At 35.5% G+C, this 18649-nt stretch overlaps 1 protein-coding gene across 13 annotated transcripts in view; it reads left to right on the top strand.

Annotated features, from left to right (window-relative positions):
• CPEB3 (cytoplasmic polyadenylation element binding protein 3) overlaps positions 1-18649 on the top strand; it is a 99152-nt gene that overhangs the window by 8394 nt on the left and 72109 nt on the right. For 12 of the 13 annotated variants that reach the window (XM_082310394.1, XM_082310392.1, XM_082310388.1 and 9 more), the window contains one exon: positions 323-1230. In XM_082310394.1, the coding sequence (XP_082166520.1) occupies positions 334-1230 (897 nt within the window). In that variant the 5' untranslated portion in view covers positions 323-333. Of the gene's footprint in view, positions 1-53; positions 96-322; positions 1231-18649 lie in introns of those variants that run through there. The other variant, XM_082310386.1, reaches the window with a different exon arrangement.

Raw genomic sequence — 18649 nt, 5'->3', positions numbered from 1 at the left:
TGTAAGAGAAAAGAGACGTGGCGAAATTGCTGTATATCTCTGCCCTATAAGCACATCTCTCATTTAGACTGAAGGGAAACAAGGCATCAAAAAGGGTGAAGCATCTTAAAAAATATTTTAAAGGCAATCTAGCACGATCAAAGGTTACATATTCCTAAATGGGGGAGGGGGAAGATTACGGGTTTGCCTTGCAACTTGCTGTAGCATAGCACTAGCAACAGGACGAGATTTTTGGCCGGCAAATGATTAAAACAGCCTGGTTTGTGGTATGAATGACAATGTTAATAATCTGTCTTTGTGGTTTTTTCCCCTACTGTTTCAGCTGTGCAAACCATGCAGGATGATTTACTGATGGACAAAAGCAAAGCCCAGCCCCAGCAGCAGCGGCAGCAGCAGCAGCAGCAAGATCCAAACTCAGCAGAAGCCCCCTCTACACCCATCTCGTCGGAGACACCCAAACCAGAAGACAACAGTTCAGTGACTAGTATCGGCACATCGGCTCCTTCCCAAAATAGCAAGGAGAAGATGCAGATGGAGTCTCCCATTTTGCCTGGGTTGAGCTTTCACCAGCCTCAACAAGAACCTGCAGCCGGCACCTCCTTGTCTCCCTCCTTCGGCAGCACCTGGTCTACGGGGACCACAAACACGGTGGATGATAGCTTTTTCCAAGGGATTACTCCAGTCAATGGGACAATGCTTTTCCAGAATTTTCCGCACCATGTCAACCCTGTATTTGGTGGCACTTTCTCGCCTCAAATTGGCCTAGCTCAGACTCAACACCACCAACATCAGCAGCAGCAGCAGCAAGCTCAGCAGCAGCAGCAGCGGAGGTCACCTGTAAGCCCTAATCAGGCACCTTTCGCCCAGAGAAATGCTGCTTACAGCCATCAGCCCATTATGACCAGCAAACCGTCTTCCTCCTCTGCCTCTTCTTCTTCCTCCTCCAGCTGGAATAACCATCAAAATGCGGCTTGGAGTACACCTTCCAACCCTTGGGGTGGGCTGCAGGCTGGTAGGGACCCTCGAAGGGCAGTTGGAGTGGGGGTCGGCGTGGGAGTGGGGGTCGGCGTGCCCTCCCCCCTCAATCCCATTTCACCCCTTAAAAAACCGTTCTCCAGCAATGTCATTGCCCCTCCGAAGTTCCCACGGGCTGCACCCTTAACCCCCAAATCCTGGATGGAAGACAACGCATTCAGGACGGACAATGGCAACAATCTGTTGCCTTTTCAGGTAAATGACTACATGCACCTTCCACATGGTGACAGCTATCACAAAGTTGTATTTTTTGCAGGGGTGTATTTCATGTTACTGTTCTATCTGAAAGGCATCTCCATAACTCATATTTGCATTGAACAGTCACCTTATATGAAAGAAGTGGGGTTGATACTAGGGAGTGCATGCAAAAAGATTCCAATTTCTGGCTTAAGGTTTACAGTCTTATTTTTCTTGTAACTTTTTCTTAAATGTGACAGGGCTTTTTGTTTGGTGTGTGTTTTTTTGTTTGTTTGTTTTTTTGTTGTGGTTTTTTTTTTTTTTGGCATCTGAAAGGTAGTAGCCTTCCTTCATGAAAAACAGGTTTGGCAGACTACGTTCTCTTGGTGCTGCGTGTGATTTTTTTTTTTTTTTTTCATATTCTCCCATATGTGAGAAACAGGAGATGTTAAAATTGCTGGCTTCAGGTTTCTAACTAACTGGCATGTTAATTTTAACCAAAGATGCTTCTTGACCTGAAATCCAGTTAATTATTTTATCACCATTGAAATAACTAGTTGTCCTTATGTTGTGGTGGGATTTAACAGAGTCTGTTTGCATAAGGTATACGTATGAAAAGCTGTATATGTCTGATATGTACACCCTGCTGTTAACATTCACAGTGGACGTTTTGAATCCATCTAGAAGCAGCGTGGGTGTGTATGGAAAGCGTGGCGTATCTGTCCTTTCCAGTAAGGAAATGTGTAATAAAATTGACCTGATTTAGAAATGTCAGGGAGGTATTGTATAAAATAAACCATTTTATGCTGTTCAAAATATTTGGAGAGAAAAGAGACAATAGGACACGACCTTCAGAGCCATATTGCAATGGAGTCTATTTACTAGCTACATAGCTCTGAAATATTTAAAGCTGCAGTGCCCTTCACTGTTTTTTTTATCTATGACGACAAAGCAGATCAATTGCAGCTGAAACTGGGCCACATAGAAGATTTGCAATTTTAATGCAGAATGAAACCTGTCATGGTGTGAAATCCATCTTAAGTTGAAAAAAGCAGAGCATGCACTTGCGGTTATATCTATACAAGGTGAAATGAATCTCAAATTTCTTCTAGGCTAGCTTTTTTAGTCTCAGACAAATCGAAATTTTCCGTTTTGAAATACAGTGAAATAATTCATATATGCTTTCTGTTTAGGTGATTCCTTTCTCAACTAAGTATGAACTCTCAAACATTTTTAACTTATCAGTATGGTAAGAGTAGCATCTAGATTGACACTTAGTATTAGAAACTAAGTAAAAAAAAAAAACCCAACACCCCCCTCCCCCCATTACTTTAAGAGATTGTTGAAGTAAAATAAATGCATTCCTAAGTACTTTCCAGTCCCTTTCAAAGAGGACACCTTATAGTCAGCCCTGAAATTTCATTTTGCTGCTTCATTCTGTTTAAAGGGAGAGTTGCTAATTTTTTATTGGCTACCCTAAATGAAGGCGGGGTGGCTTCTGGTGAGCTGCTGGTCAATGTCTCTGTAGCACTGAAGTCTGGAGAAAGATTATACTTTAGACACAATATGCCTGGTGAAACTACTGTGTTGCATGAGCACAGCAACACAAAAGCTAACGAATATAGCTCCCAGTCATTTTTTTAGGAGTGGGAAATGTGTTTCAATTTACAATTATTCTTTTATTTAAATTGTCTACATGTAAGACGTTACAAATTCAGGTAAATTTGAATTAGTAGGGAAAATAACAGTAAATGGTCTTATTTCTGTGGTTTGGTCGGTGAGATACATCTTTAATGAATACATAACTTTATTATTGTGACTGTAAATTGTCACAAATTAAGCTAGCAGGTATTTAGTAATCACTAGGAAAGAAAAGTAGATAAATGTTTTTTAAAGAAAAGTTCCTTTGATTTTAAAATTAAGGTTTTGAAAAGCTAAGGTATTAGCCAATATGTACATTTGGAAACTTGTTTTGTTCTCTGAATTTAACCTGGTATTTTCTTGTTCATCTGAAAGCAAATACTTAGACTACTCTCAGTACCAGCTGGAATAACAGTCTGATTTCAGAGACTCAGAAAACTTGTATTTTTTTTCCTGTAAGGCTCTTTTTAATACAAGCTGCTGAATTTTGTGTACAAGGTTGTAATCTGGATTAATACTGATTGCTCCTATACTTAACAAATTGCCAAAGAAGTCTTGAAACCATACTATCAATAGGAGGCACCTGTTCAGTTACATTGATAAAAATGAAATTCAGATTCATGTAAGAGTTTAATATTTGCTGCCTGGGTTCTGGTTGCCTTTTTTTCTTCTTTTTTTCTCCCCTCCCTCCCCGCCCCCCCCGAAATTGGGCAATATGTTGACACAGTTGACACAGTAAGTTCTGCTTGTCAGCACTATCAAGTAATTCTGGCAGGTTTATCCATGTACATCTGCCACCTTTCATAACTGAGCGTTTTTGATCTGCTTCAGAAATACCTTTCAGTAAACTTGCTAGCAACACATCAATGCACATTAGCAAGTTCTTTGTGCTAACCCGTTCTTTTCTCTTGTGTTGAGAATATAAGACTTTTTAAAATTTGTGGTTTATATTTAATTAATTCCTTAATAAGATATGAAGCTCAAGATGTTCTAAGTAAAAAGAAAAATATTAATATGTTTACCAGTTGAATTAATATGAACAATACCTATTTTTTAATTCAGGTCTTTGCAGTGATCAAAAATTTTAAGCAGAAATAATCAAGGTTTGTGTTCTGAGTCTGTAATATATGAAGGCAGCTGATCAGCTACTGATCTATCTAGTTCTAGGAAAAAATGTTGAATTTGAAAATGTTTCTCTTAAGAACATGTATATAAAGCGATATGCTAGATGTTTTCATCCCCAAATTTGAGTAATACATTAGTGCACCTTATATGTCAAAACGAACCAGCGTCTGTCCCAAGGAGTTGTGCTGCAGAACATATCAGAACATTTAAAATATCAATTGGTAGGAATTCTGTTGGCATCTGCCTTGTGATTGGTGTTGAAAGGCAACTAAAATGCTTTGAAGGAGACTGTTTTCATATACTTACTGAGGAAAATTGGTTGCACTGTATAAAAAAAATTTGAAAATACAAAGCTGATAGTTGAAAGGGAAAAGGAAAAAAGCAGTCTGGAATGAAATGCAGTGTAGCAAATAAGAGCTGGAGATAGGATCACAGGAACAGATGTGGAATGAGGCCAGATATGAAATAGAGAAATGTGGCCAGTTTGTTCTCCTGAATATTCTTTGGCTTCTGAGTGGTTCAGGCGAAGGTCCTCTGTTGTGGTTGTCGTGTGACAAGCAGTAGTGTTGTGCCATTGTGCTAGGTGATGCCCATTTCTGGCATTTGAGGCTGACATTAAGTGATTGTCCCTGAGACCTGGGCAACGGTTCAGTTCCTTTTTACAGCAGAGTGGTGGGGCTTGAAGAGAGCTATTGTCATCTCGTGCTTCTGAGCTGCTCCCAGAATTCTCTCTTCCTTCACTTCTCTCAGGTAAATAGTGTATTTCTTTTGGCTTTTGGCCATATGAAGATATTGGGACAGAGCTTGTGGGGTTAGGAGGATTGATAGTGCCTGAAATAGACCCTTAGAAGCATGGATAAGAAATTCTCTTTACGGTGGAGAAGATAGAGAAGGAATTAAATGTTTGGAGACCAGTATGCTAATTAAGGAAGTCTGTCCTGTGGATGTTTAATAACAACAACACTATAACAATTTCCTAGAAATTATTCAAGTTTTGCTGCTTTCTGAGTAATGTTCTTTAGAAACAATAAAAAATGTACAAGTGCAAGTTTTAGATTTAAAAACTGCATAGCAATTTGGTGCTCTGAAGATTCTGGCATACATCAAGTCATTCTTGGCAGCTTTACTGACAAATACTTCTCTAGCAGAAATAAATAAGGTGGTATTTGTTGTGGATATAGTTTTAACATGCTATCTTTTGCAGGGAGGCTGAGAAAGGTTTGGGGGGCGGGGGTTGGTGTTTTGGGTTTTTTTCTTCATTGATTTCAATAGGAATTAGTCTGGACCCAGATAAAATTATAAGCTAAATTTAGAAATCATATATAACGTCAATATTTCATACTTAAACAAAATGCAAATCCAAACATGCAGTGAGTTTGTGTATAAATGTAAGTCTATTATAAATATAAATATATATGTTTGTATGAAAATATATTTGTATGAAAATATATTTGTACATTTAGCTATAGATACCTGTAACACATTAGCAATACATGTAGTAATACGTTAGCAGGCACAAGTACTCTGTCATGTGTTGTACTAAACACACTGTAGTTGTTTGTTCAGTGAAATGAAGGACAAGGGAATGGCCACTGTATGATGTTTATAATTCCAGTGTGACTTTTGGTTGATGATTAATAGACAGCTCCTTAAGAAGCTGCTTCCTTTAAACATTTGAAGTTCTTCAGGCGTCTGATATTAGCCCATACTTAGCTTTCTCCGTGCCAATACAGACTGATACTCAAAATAAATTATGTGCATACACACACACATGTATAAATATACACGCATATGCAATAAACTAATGCAGAGTAATTTTTGTCTTCAAGTCCTAGGGAAAAGAATATTAAATACACTATTAACCTCAGTTTTATAGTGTCTGCGCTAACTTCTTCACAGGCAATGAGTTAGCTGTTGCTTATTTGTCATAGTTCTGTTTCTTAACACTACAGTAACGTGAAATACATATTAGGATATACATATGTGTGTGTATATTAAAAATGATGACTGAATTAAAATGAGGTCAAGTATTGGAACATTCATGAGTGTAACAAATACGGCTTTATATTTATGAGCAAAGGTGTTTTACTGGCTAATACGCTCTGGTGACTGTCATTTTAAAGTCTTTGTTTAAATCTAGATTTTTTTTTTTTTTTAACCAGAAATAGTTGTATGCAATAAGTCTATCTGAAGATTAATTTTTGAAACACTGTATTTCTTTATTCTAAATTTGACAATTCTGGGCTCTGGCTTCTTGACAGTTTAGTAGGTAACCATACTTAGTAGCATTACTGGTGTCTCGAAAACTATTTCTTAATGTGTAATCTAATCTTAATTTTTCTTACATGATGACACACAAGTACTGGCAGCCTGCAACTTTATGAACAAAAAAAAAAAAGAAAAGAGAAAGGAAAAAAAAGAAAAGGACCTAGTTGTTGTGGAAGTAACTTTGTCCACTTCTCTCTTTTTTTTTTTTTTTTTTAATTTTTTTTCCCCTCCCCTTCTCCTTTCTTACATGCTTCTGTTGTTAGTATTAACTAGCGCAATAAGTAGCCTGATTCTGAATATTAAAATGTGAGAATGCATGCCATGGTGTCTTAGTAGTCTTCCAGTGTAACAGATGGAAGCAATACGTGACATTCTAGCCTTAGTAGTTATGAAGTATTTTACAATTTTTGTTAGATTTTAAATGATTGAGTTCTCGATGTCTGTGTTTTCAAACTAATTAAAATACCATAACAGTACAGAAGAAAAAGCACATGACTGTTTCATATTTAAAGTATGATGATTTGAGCACTAATTACTTATTGATTATTGTCTTGATTTTAAGTAATCAATTGAATCATAGATAGGTCCTCAGAGTTAGTGAAGGTAGAGCAAAGGTGTGAATTCAGTATGCAGTTGATACTCTGAGCAACTCCATGTATAGGCAGGACTTCGTTAAAAACATTAAAGGTATTAATATAGAACAATGAATCAATAATTTTGTCTTAAAGATTTGATAAAGGAATTATCTGTCTTTCCTTTGGGAGGTAAAGTAGAAGGGAAGGTGAAGGGCATGGCAGTTTATTTTGCTATTTCCCTTCTTGGTTCATCTTCCCCAGTTTTCATTTTTTTGCCTAGAGGCTGCTCTTGTGAATTGGATGTAAGATGAATAGAGACCTGGAAAAGTAATGTTTTCCTGTTCCAGGTGACTTTCAAGAAGAAAATATGAGTTTGCTGAGTGGATGATGAACATTTCCATTTCTTAGCAGTTGGTGAAATAGCTCTCCTTTCATTAAGGCAACTCATGAGTAATTCCTGGCTGAAGCATACCAAAGGGAAGCTAAAAGATAGCACTGCTTAGTTTGAAGTTATATAGTGATCTTAAACTGTATACATCTGAATTTTGCTTGGACTGGGTAGACTACTGTGCTTTCAAAAACTTTTAAATTAGGCTGAAGAGAAAAACATCATACCAAAACTATCCAGTGATGACCTTTGAGAGAGGCTCTAAGGCTCTCTGGCCTTTATTTGTTTTTCTTTTTCCTACTGATCACTTGAGATAGTGTTACAAGTTTGAAAATACTATTCATAAAAAAAGATGCTTGTCCTAGAAATTTAATCAAAACATTATTCCAAATCGTGGCATAAACTGCCACAGGAAATAAAGGCCTTTACAAACTTCCCTGTTTTTCCCCAAATAAGCATGCTGCTTTGATTTTGCTTTTGCTTTTATCATAGTAACATGTAATATGTTATTTAAGGAAAAAGATCTGTTCAAGACCTTTAGCATAATGGCAGTTAGCAGACTTTAGATAGAAAAAGTATATCTTTTCTCTTTCTTTTCCCTATTTCCCCCCACTCTTTCTTCTCAGCTTCTAGAGATCAATAGTGAAAGCTTTTAATGTATAATTGTTGGTTGCAATTAACTGCTGAAAATGGAGCACCATATTCTTGAGGCATGAAAGAGGATTGTTTACTCGTATTCCATGTCTTCAGAAAAATCACGGTTTTATTGTCAGAAGATATCAAAAGCGAGGTAAAGAAATTCTATATGATCTTCAAATGGGAGGAACAGTAGAAGTAGGTGGAAGTTACTGCGTTCTCTCAGGGGTAATCAAGCTGTTGTGCCCTTCTAGCTTATTGCAAGCCCAGTTAAGTGCTTAGTTTTGCAAGATGCTGCCTGAAGCAGTTCTTACCATTTCTCATCTCAACCTACTGGTTTGGTATGGTGGGGTGGAAATAAAATATCAGAAAGGGTAGGAAACAGTGTTTTCTAATTTCTGTTTACTCAGCATAAGGTCAGCTAAATTTCCCTTTGGACTCCTTCTGGTGCTACGTGGGCTAAAAACTTCCCTTCTATAGAGAAACTTCCTAAATGTCCACATGTGTTTAGAGATTCCCCCCCCGCCCCGCCAGCAACATGACTAAGTGGAACATGTACTATGTGAGAAACTATGCATATTTCAAAGCTTTAGGCAAATTTTCCATTCCTAGTAATGTGAGCATTTTGTGTATAAATATACGCAAAATATATATGTATGTACATCTATAATCTATATCTGTGTATGTATAAGCAGTTCATTTTCTCAAAAAAATTGTAATTATTTTTCAGTAACACCTGCTGTTAAGTCGAAATGTCAAGTACATTGACAAATAGGTTTTGCTGTTATTGAGATAAGTTGCCTCTTTTTCATACTGAAGCTAAATGTATTTTTTCAGTGACTATGTGAGTTGAAATGTAATAGTTTTTCATTCTCATTTTCTAACAAGGATGTCAGAGCATGTTTAGAGTTTTCAGTTTTTAGGCTACTGTGAAATTTTATACATTCTGTAACTAAATTTAGGGTACCGTTACCATGTTTTGTTTCATTATTTCTTCTTTATTTAATTTTTCCCTGTTTCATTTAGTAGAAATTTACGAGAAGTGAAAAAGCATTGCTTTTAAACAATTATTAGAATATTGTACATACCGATAATAAGCAGGTGTCTCAGTAGTCAGATGAATGTACTATTTTTGTACATAGAAATAGATCTTCATTTGTGTAATCTTTTTTATTATTGCTTGTAAATTTTAGAATTTTAAAACTGCAAGTTGTGAAATGTCACAGAAACTTTGCTTGTGTATCTTCAGACTTGGTCAACATTTTCATTTTCCTAAGTTTCAATTATATGATTCTGTCTTTTCCTACAAGTTCCCAGTAGCATTTGTAAAACACAGCTAATTCATACCTTCCTTTTCCTCATTGTTTAACGTGGCTTTGTCTCTTTATTGCATGCTTTTCAAACTCATCCCAGAGACAAAATTTTCAATTTTTCTAAGATCTTATAGAAGAGAAGCACTGTGCTGATCAGGATAAATATGATCTGCTTTGTCACAACAGTGTTAGGAGAAGGGGTGGTGTGATCTTTGTTCTACAGGTCTAAATAAGAGGCACAGAGTTTGGGGAAATTTTCTTCTCAATGTTCAATCTAAGAAGGCTTAAAAAGTTAGGGTTTTTTCTGAAATATTTAGCATATATAGCTCTTTGAAAACAGAACATCCATTGACTGTCTCTAAGTTTGCTGTTTCTGTGAATCTCAAATTAGGCACCAAAAAGTGAAGAAAACAAATTGTCACTTGTGAAAAGTTTTAGTTTAAGGTATACTTATATTCAGTAATTAAGAACTATTCATCAGGGAAGAGAAAAGAAGCAAAATATTTAATTTCCTTAATTGAGACCCAGTTTTCCTTCAACACTCTGTATTGTTCTCTGTACATCTTCCAAATTCTGCAAGAAACAACATAGAACTTCTGTAAACAAACAACCTCTTAATTATTCAAAAACATCACTGATGGGCACTGAGTGAGATAAGGTTTTATTGGAAAAATGGTTTTGAAACTTAGCTATAGTTTATTGATGCAAAATGGTGGAATGTAAATTGCACAGGCAGTCTTACTCCTGCACTTCCTATCTTTTTTTGTGTATAGCTTTGCAAAATTTGCAAGAATTGCAGTTTTCTTTTAAACTCCTAGAGCTTAAGTAAAATACTTAAGCAAAGTATTTGTTACACAGATTCTGTTACATGTTAGGATGATGACCTTCACATGATTCATCAGCCAAGTTGGAGTCTTTTGAGCAACTCTACAGATTGTTCTTGGTTTGACAAAGTTAATGAAAGTAATGTGTACAGAGCACATACTGTCAATGGGTTTCAGTTTTGGGTGAAGCATGATTTTGTGGGCATGGCGCCTTCTTTTTTGTTTCATCCAGCCTTGAACTGTTCAACTCCATCCCTTTCAAACTTCCCTCCTACTTTTTTCCGTTCCTGCTTTTTGATCCCCTTTTTTGCTGAGGCTTCTCATTTGAGTTGGCCTTCCCTATTCCACTTTCTATGTCAAAGCTTCAAGTTACAGGGGAAGGCCCAATAAATCCCTGTAATCATAAGCTGAATTGTGTTGACTTACTCTGTGGGAATTACTCCTGTGCAAACTTAATAGCATGAGGGGATTTAACTAGTTTTAAACAAAATCAGGGAGAATGGAGTTTTCAGAAATACTAGCTAGAAGTTCTAAATTTTAGAAATTTAGAAATTTTAACCAAGAGATAACTTAGTCTGAACATGCTGAACTGAATTTTCTCTCCCTGTCCCCACATCCAGCTTCCAGAATGTGTGAATTGGGATGGATTTTCACACAGATTGGCAGAAAAACACTTCTGACATAAAATGAGAAAAGCATTATGTATTTAGCATGGACTTTTTTTTTTATATATATATATATATGGATATATATATATAAAATTTTCTTTTATGTCATAATCATAAGTGGATGTTCCACTGAAATTAATCTTTCCTACATGGAAGAATTATTGTGAGAGGTGCTCATCTTAAAAAGATTCACCCTAGAAAGTTATTTTTGGCAACGCTGTAAGCAACTTAAAGCTGACCTTTTAATGAGAAATGTCAGGCAACTTTAGAAAGTGATGCTATCTATAATGTATTATGTTTCTGAATTAATCTTTTACATATAGAAGAATAGCTCTTCAAAACAAAGAAAATCACCCACTGAAGCTTTCTTGGTTTTATTCTCAAAGTGGTAAAGGCTTTTTTTGTGAGTAAGATTTATTTCCTAAAGGAAGTCTTTGAAATTATGGCTTCTTATGAAAGTTGCTAACAATAACATAACAAACATTTTATTTTAAAACATTTGAATGGTAAAATGTTCTTTTGGATTAAATGAAAATTCACGATTCCTCCTTGGAAGTTGATGCTTCATTCTTTTTTGAATCAATGGAAAAGTTTTAGGCTCTTACTGCTGTTGTTTGTTAGTTATCAGCAAGGGGGAAAAAAAAGGAGGAGGTGCCATATTGTCTTGAATTATTATGTAATTCCTACCTGATAAGAATTTAAAAGGCCAACCCTGTGATTTTGAAGGATAAAGTTTAAATCATCACTATACCATCAATACTACTACATTATCACTACTATCTAGTTTATTTATAGTGTATGTGTAGATAAACCAAATTTAGGACCAGGGACTAGAACCACCAAACTAATTATATTTTTCTTCATTTTTTTGTTATTTGTTCAAGTTTAGTTATTTTTTTCAGTTATTTCTGTAATTGTAAAAGTTTTTAGTGGTTATGCTTAGTCTTTTATATGGTCATAATGAAAAAAAGCAATTTTTATGTATTTATATGTATGTTCCAAATCCTTGGTACAGTGGTGTGTGTGTTGAAGTGTGAATTGCAGGGTTTTCACTTTTTACAGATTCTTTCTTAACATGCTGAAAGGTGTCCTGGATGTTTCTTCAATCTTAAACTTACTATGCTTATCTCTTCCACTAACCTCAGAGTTCTTCTGCCTTGCCTCTATTCTTATGGAAAAAAAAAAAAAAAAAAAAAAAAAAAACCAAACACCAAATAAATAAAAAATTAAAATCAAGTTGACAGATTTTGTGTCCAGATTTTAGTTTGCTGGTAAAATAAGTAATGATCATGATTTACTAAAACCTTCTCACTGGCATCTGACTGTGAAATGCCATTTAATTTTAGTTATATGTCATACAATGTACATAACGAACAATTCTTACCATGAAAGCATTTTAAACAACAAAAAAAAGGCATGGAATGGGTGAATAGTTTTGGAGCTTGTGCCAAGTATCATTGGACCATCTTCTCAGCTCAGCTATGCTGAGTGTTATCCTTTATACGTATATTTTTACTTTCACCTGGGATGGTGTTCTTTTATGGAATTTTAGATTTATTTTTTTATGCCCTAGTTGTAAAATTGCTTTTTCTGATGATATTTAAAATAGTACTTTTAAAAAATATTTATGTTTAGTTTGCCTTCAAAGTTGGTCTATTAAATTAGAATATCTAAGAACAATGCATTGCAAGATGCTCTATGAAATGTTAGATCATCTCAGTCTTTCAAGCCTGCCTTCCACTGAGATGACCATGATCATCCATTTTTTTTCTCTTTTCTGTTTCTCTCTAGCTTTCAAATTTTTCTATTGCTTTCCTATTAACCTGAAAAAAGCTTTAAAAAAAAAAAATCAGTCTTTCCAGTTAATTATTAAGGCAGTGTTAAGTTGAAAACATTTGACTGGAAAATTTAACCCTTATTTATAAGAAAGTATTTGTGCTTTAGTTCAAGTAATGCATTTTTCTCATGTTCAGTAATATTTTTTTAAAATCTTGTATGCAGGTATGACAAGCTCTTCTTGAATTGCTCTGAGCAGTTCTTGATTGTATATTACTGGTGGTGCATTGATTTAGGTCCAAGAGATCTTGTATCTCCTTAGTTTATCAGGCAGACACCTAGAATGTAAACCACAGAAATCTAAACTTCTTTGTAAAGTTTATCATGTGTTAAGCAGCCAGAAATAAGCTAGAGAATTAGCAGCATGTGATAGGCAATCATGAAATGTTATATGACCTTACAGCAGTCAACAGATCATACTTCAAAAACATTAAATCTAATATATTAAACTCCCATGTTCCCTGTGGTCTCACAAGGAAGTGTTTTCCAGAGTACTACTCTAGAGCTTTTTTAGGCAGATCCTTTAATGCGGTATTTTACTTTGTGAAGGAGATTTGTTAAAAGCATTAATGAATTAACATGTAGGTAGCTAGTGTTACTACCATTTACTACATGACCTTTACAGTAACTGTACATTTGTAAAGGGTTAATAAATTATTAATGTATTAACTGATTGTTAGGGTCCAGCACATCAATAGATGGCTTGTAACCAAATCTAGTACCATCTATTGATGTACTTAGTAGCCATTAAGATGTATAATAACCAAGTTTGTCAAACATTTATAACATACTTTGTGGTTTTGAAATTTTCTTTAAACTACTTATAAAGATACCTTCTATTTTTAAATTATGATTACTGTAACAGTCTGACCTAATATTTCGTCTCGTTAAATAATTGTCTTACTCATGTATTCTTTCGGGGATCATATTGTTTCTTCCTGTGTCACTTAAGAAAAAAAAAAAAATTGAAAACCGTGAAACATCTCACAGTAACAGAAAGGACAACTCGCAAAGCCCTAAGTAGCAGCTAACTGTGCAGTAGGAAGACTAAGGCAGAACAAGAGGGTGGAGGAAACAAAAGTCAGGGATAAGAAAAAGAAGGATTTTTATAATACAAAAGGAAAGTAAAGTTGTGGTATCTTCATATATGGTAATCCAACAGGACAATATACCTGTTCGCTTTCTGTGGATGAGAATTTCTGCAAATAAAATCTTGCAAACTTTGGCTGGGTTTGACATTTCAGCTTGGTTGCTGCTTCTACTTTTTGTTGCTAATAAATGAAGCTGTACCTGTGACTTCTGAGTAATAAAATCAACCATAATTGTCAGCAGAGTTTACAAGTAATGTTTTGATGCAAGCTTCTGCAGACAGTCTTACCTCACTTGTCTAAACAAGAACACACTCTTCTGACATGGTTTTGCAAAAGTAGATTACTTGTATAACATTTTTTTCTCGTTAGGCAAGGGAGAAGTAACTGATGTTGTGTGCGCCATTTAAAACTACTTTAAAATGGATTGTAGTAGATTTTACAGTTTGGAAGGCTTCACTTTCTAGAGAAACTGGAAAGTTTTCTTGCTATTTCGCTTACATAGTAGCCTTGTTTGAACATAAACTTGAACTAGTCAATGTTTTAAAATATATCTCAGTCCTTGGCTCCATTGGGTGTGTAGAGGAAGGGGAATAACTTAAAAGAACAAATACAATGGAAATAGCTTTTTTTTTATGAATACAGATGTGGATAGATGCAAAAGGCAGCCCTACTAGAAGTACCATTTTTCATACAGCCTGCAATTTTGTTTACTTTTTCACATCTAACATTTATACTCATGGTTTATAATTGTCCAGAAATTAACTAATAAACTCTTATCTTTCTTCTTTCTGTGTCCTTCTTTCTGGTTGATGAGGTCCCAGTTTACAGTGAAAATTGAGTCCCTGAAGTCATGACCTTGTAGTTAGTGCTATTAAATATCATCCTGCTTTGCTGCAGCTCTTCAAATTAATTCAACGCTTTCTGTATGATGAGCTGATCTCCTCTGTATTGATGATATCTTGGAAATAGTACTGGCTACTTCAATAACCAACATTATTGATAAAATTGGTCTCAAGATTTGCCTTTAAGAAACTCCATTAGTAACTTTTCTCTAGCAGATTTCTCTGTTCAGCACTGTCACTTCTTTCCCTGTCATTTTCTTTCTTACCTCTGTTGCACCAATGATCATTTTTTTTCCCATTTATGTAGTTACTTTGCTTGTAACACCATATGAAATGCTATATTAAAGTCCTTGTTAGATCAGCCGTATCGTAGTCTTTCAAGAACCAGAAATCATACTTTCCAGGATATTGCATCATTAACGTATGATGCTGCATTATCTCTGCTTGTTATTTCTTAAAGAGAAGACACGCTTGAATTTCAGTCATAAAAACTAGAAACAGTGTTTGTCATATATAGTTTCATATCCTGCTTCAATTATTGCAGTTCTTTCTTTTTTATTTTTCTGGTCAGATATACACAGTACTGACATTCCTACTTGGGCTGGCTTTAGTCGTTCCACTAACTGTGCCTTACCAACTCTGGCTCCTTTTGATTACAGTGTTCACATGCACTTGATGTGTGTTACTGAATTGGATAGATGATATTGCTTTGTCTCTTACTGTTTACCTGTCTTTACTATTTACCCTTGTGTACTTGATTTTCCCCTCTGTATGTGAAGACCGATTATGGAGGCTACATTATTTTCTCCTGACTTCTTCTGATATGTTTTTGTTTAATTCTTCTATCAGTCTCGCTAGACTTTTTCCTAGACATTTGTTGTCCAAGGTATTCATGCTGAACTTGTTACAGTTTCCCTGAATGTACTTGAGTGGCTTAACATCCTCGTTCTTTCCTTATAGCAACATTTGTTAAGGTGCCTGTCAATCTTTATTACCTTGTACAAAAAAGGAAAAGTCTGTTGCAAATCAGGTAGGCTTTTATCTCAAGACATTTTCCCTGTTTGGAGCAAACTTTACTAAATTTGCCCTGTACTAAATCAGTTTAGCTCTTATAATGTAAAAGGAAAGTGTTTTTTCTTGGATGGGATGATTCAGTACATGCAACTGGAAAAATTCCTTCTTTGTTTACAAAATTTGATCTGAAATGGAATTGCTTGCATATAATTGATTTGAAGAGTTGCTTCTAATTAAAACATAGTTTGGGGCTGGGATTCTTTTTCCTCCCCTTCTGCCCTTCCTTCCTCTAAATAGAGCTTGATGCTATGACTGGTCTTTGGATTGCTATTCTTTGCTGTTTCCCACCTGTTCCGTTGCATATATGCAGCCTTCGGTAACTTTGAAGCTGATCAAATAGTTAATAGCAACTATTCTTAAATTAAAATTTCTAACATCATGACATGTTTGGAAAAGGAGTGCCTCATATCTCAGTGGCTATACAGGAGTCCTCAACTCATGTTTAGAAGTAGGTGCACAGCTTGAGAGAGCCTCTGGTCCTCTTTCCCGTATCAGAAGGTGACTGTGACATCTTGGGATTCTGTGAGAGATGATGTCCTTGATAAAGTCCCAGGATGGAGAACATTTGCTGCCTAACTGTTCTCAATCCCCATTAGGAAGAAGGTGGCAGAGTGGATTTTTGTGTGTACCTCTTTAAAGCAGGTTTTAAATTCCTGTGCCACAATTTGTCATGCATATTAATCATGCCGTAATAATATAAAGTTAGGACTTGGACAACTTATATGAGTAATTTTAGTAATTGAAAGTATATGGCAGCTAATAGGTTAGATCCTGCTGCATGCAAAGTGAAATCACACTGGAAAGATCACCTCCTTGTCTTCTGTGGGAGCTGTTTTTCATTGAGAGTGTGGCCTGGTTTAGGCCTGTGCATAAATATTGGTAAATGACTCCACTTTTTTTCAGTCCCTCCCCCCCCCCCCCCCCCTTACTGAACAACTATTCCCACTAAACATTTTCTTGGTTTCCTTTTAGAAGTAAAGGGCTATATTGGCATTGAAATGGCCAAATTACTGCCTTCTGTAGGGGCAGTTCTCCAAACCAGTAGGTGAAGATCTTGTCCTATGTGAACAGATGAAATGTCTTACCCTTTTTTGTTGAAAGGTTTTTTCTTGCTCAGGAGGCACTATTTCCTGAGCACAACAGAAATGGAACAGGAGCCTGACTTGAAATATGCCAATTAGGTATTATTTTAGTCACCTTGTTCTTAAAAGCACAATGAGTTTGGGTGAGAGATGATATTTTGTTTGTCGTAAGGCTTAAACATTTCAGTGACACTTTTTTTTTTTTTTTTTAAAAAACCTTACCAACATATCTCATGTTACTGATGATTGGTAACCGTACACAAAAGCACTGTTTCTGTTTCAGAGAAATTCTTGAGATTCCTTTACTGTGGTGGCCATAGTAAATGAAGCTACTGGGCAATGGTGCTCAGACATCTTTTGACAGTTATTACTTGTATTCTTTTCTATTTCCCATTTTGTCTCATTATCCTATAATATCACGAGACAGACTGCTCCTATTGTAAATCTTTCTGAGACAACAGCTTCCTTATACAATATGTCTCTACTTTACATTATGTGGTCCCTACTGCGAAGCATGATCATTCAGATCGTTCCATGCTGTAGCATTCCCAATACTCCCTTCTCCTCTGTTTGCAGTCTTTGCATCTTTGTAGTGCTTTCATCTTGTGATTTGAGGTTTGCATTTAACTCGTGCTGCTTTAGCTGGCAAGGTCTTCTTAGGTCAATGTTAGTTTTTCCTTGCTATGGGACACAGGCATCATTCTACTGAACAGAGTGGTAGAACCCCAAAGGTAACTTATCAGTGTTGAACTCTTGCACAGCAGGCCAATGAACCAGTTAAATTATGTCATTTTAATAGCTCAAGGGTATAATGAATGGCCTTGTGAATTCTACTGCTGACATCTTTTTTTTTTCCACTTGCTTGTTTTTGTGAATTGATGGTCATCTTGGGTGTAACTACTTTAATCCTATATTTTACAAGTGTTAGAACCATTTGTTACTGGAATCAGTAACTATAATAGAAAGTGGATACATCAGCTTTTTGAGATGCATTCAGCAGGAGGACTGATGAGCAGATTTTTATCTAAAGCATCATGTTGAACAAAATATGACTAAACATAAATCCTGTCAGTGAGTGCTCAGTCAGTTGTAATGTCTGCAGATCATTGCCTACAATAGTGTAATGGGTGTAAGAATAATAGCTGTTTTGTAGATTCTTTTGATTTTTTTTGGTCGTTGTGGGGTTTTTGTTTGGGTTTTTTAAACACATTGTCTAATTGTTTTGATGGCAAAAAGAAGACATTTGAAATACCAAGTATATTATATTTCTATTTGCTGGTAAAAAACAGTGTTCCCTACTGGAGCATTAGGTTAGGTGATTTAAGCATTTGACTAGGTGCTTTACTGTCTTTGAATCTGAGGTGGAAAAATAACACATAAGTATCATGTAAGTAGTATGCTTGGCATATTATAAAAGTTAAGCTAAGTTATAAAGTTTTATAAAAAAAGTTATAGCTAAGGGTGCTTCAAAGAACACAACAAGTAGGCTATTGCTTAGTAAGGCTCTGATGATAGAAATGAACAATATAATATAGAACAGGGTATATGTTTGTATCCAGTAGGGCCATATTGTGGTTTGTTCCCTGCCGCTCCAAAACATGAATTGCCTAAGCCAGGGAAACAGTTAATGTATTCCTCTCAGTCCGCCCTGTAGCTACCACCTCTATTTAGGAAAAGGTAGGGTGAATTCTATTACTTTCTTCCCCGCAGTTTGCAAGCAAATATTGAATATGCAGTAACTTGTCAGGATATTCTGTTTAAGTGATTATGATGCAAAGTCTTGTGGCTATAAAGCCTGAACATTTTTATATCTATTTTGAGCATGTATTAAGTGTGTACAAAAAGGGAATCCCATCTTCACTGCAAAGTAAAATGACCTTTAAACTGAATAATATAATTTATATTAGTTTTTGTAATTCTGTGTAATGCATGTTGTATCTCTTACTATTTCTGTGCTTTTTAGTTTATCTGGAAATAAAAATTGCAAACATTTCACTGAAAGATTTTAGTTTTCTTATAACATTTTAGAACTCAGAATTTATAAGGGGGTAAAGTTTGAATACAACCTTTACCT

This window comes from Platalea leucorodia (genome assembly GCF_965183815.1).
Source record: "Platalea leucorodia genome assembly, chromosome: 4".
Classification (NCBI taxonomy): domain Eukaryota; kingdom Metazoa; phylum Chordata; class Aves; order Pelecaniformes; family Threskiornithidae; genus Platalea; species Platalea leucorodia.
The sequence above is the reverse complement of the archived record's forward strand: the minus strand, read 5'-3'. Positions and strand labels throughout refer to the sequence as shown.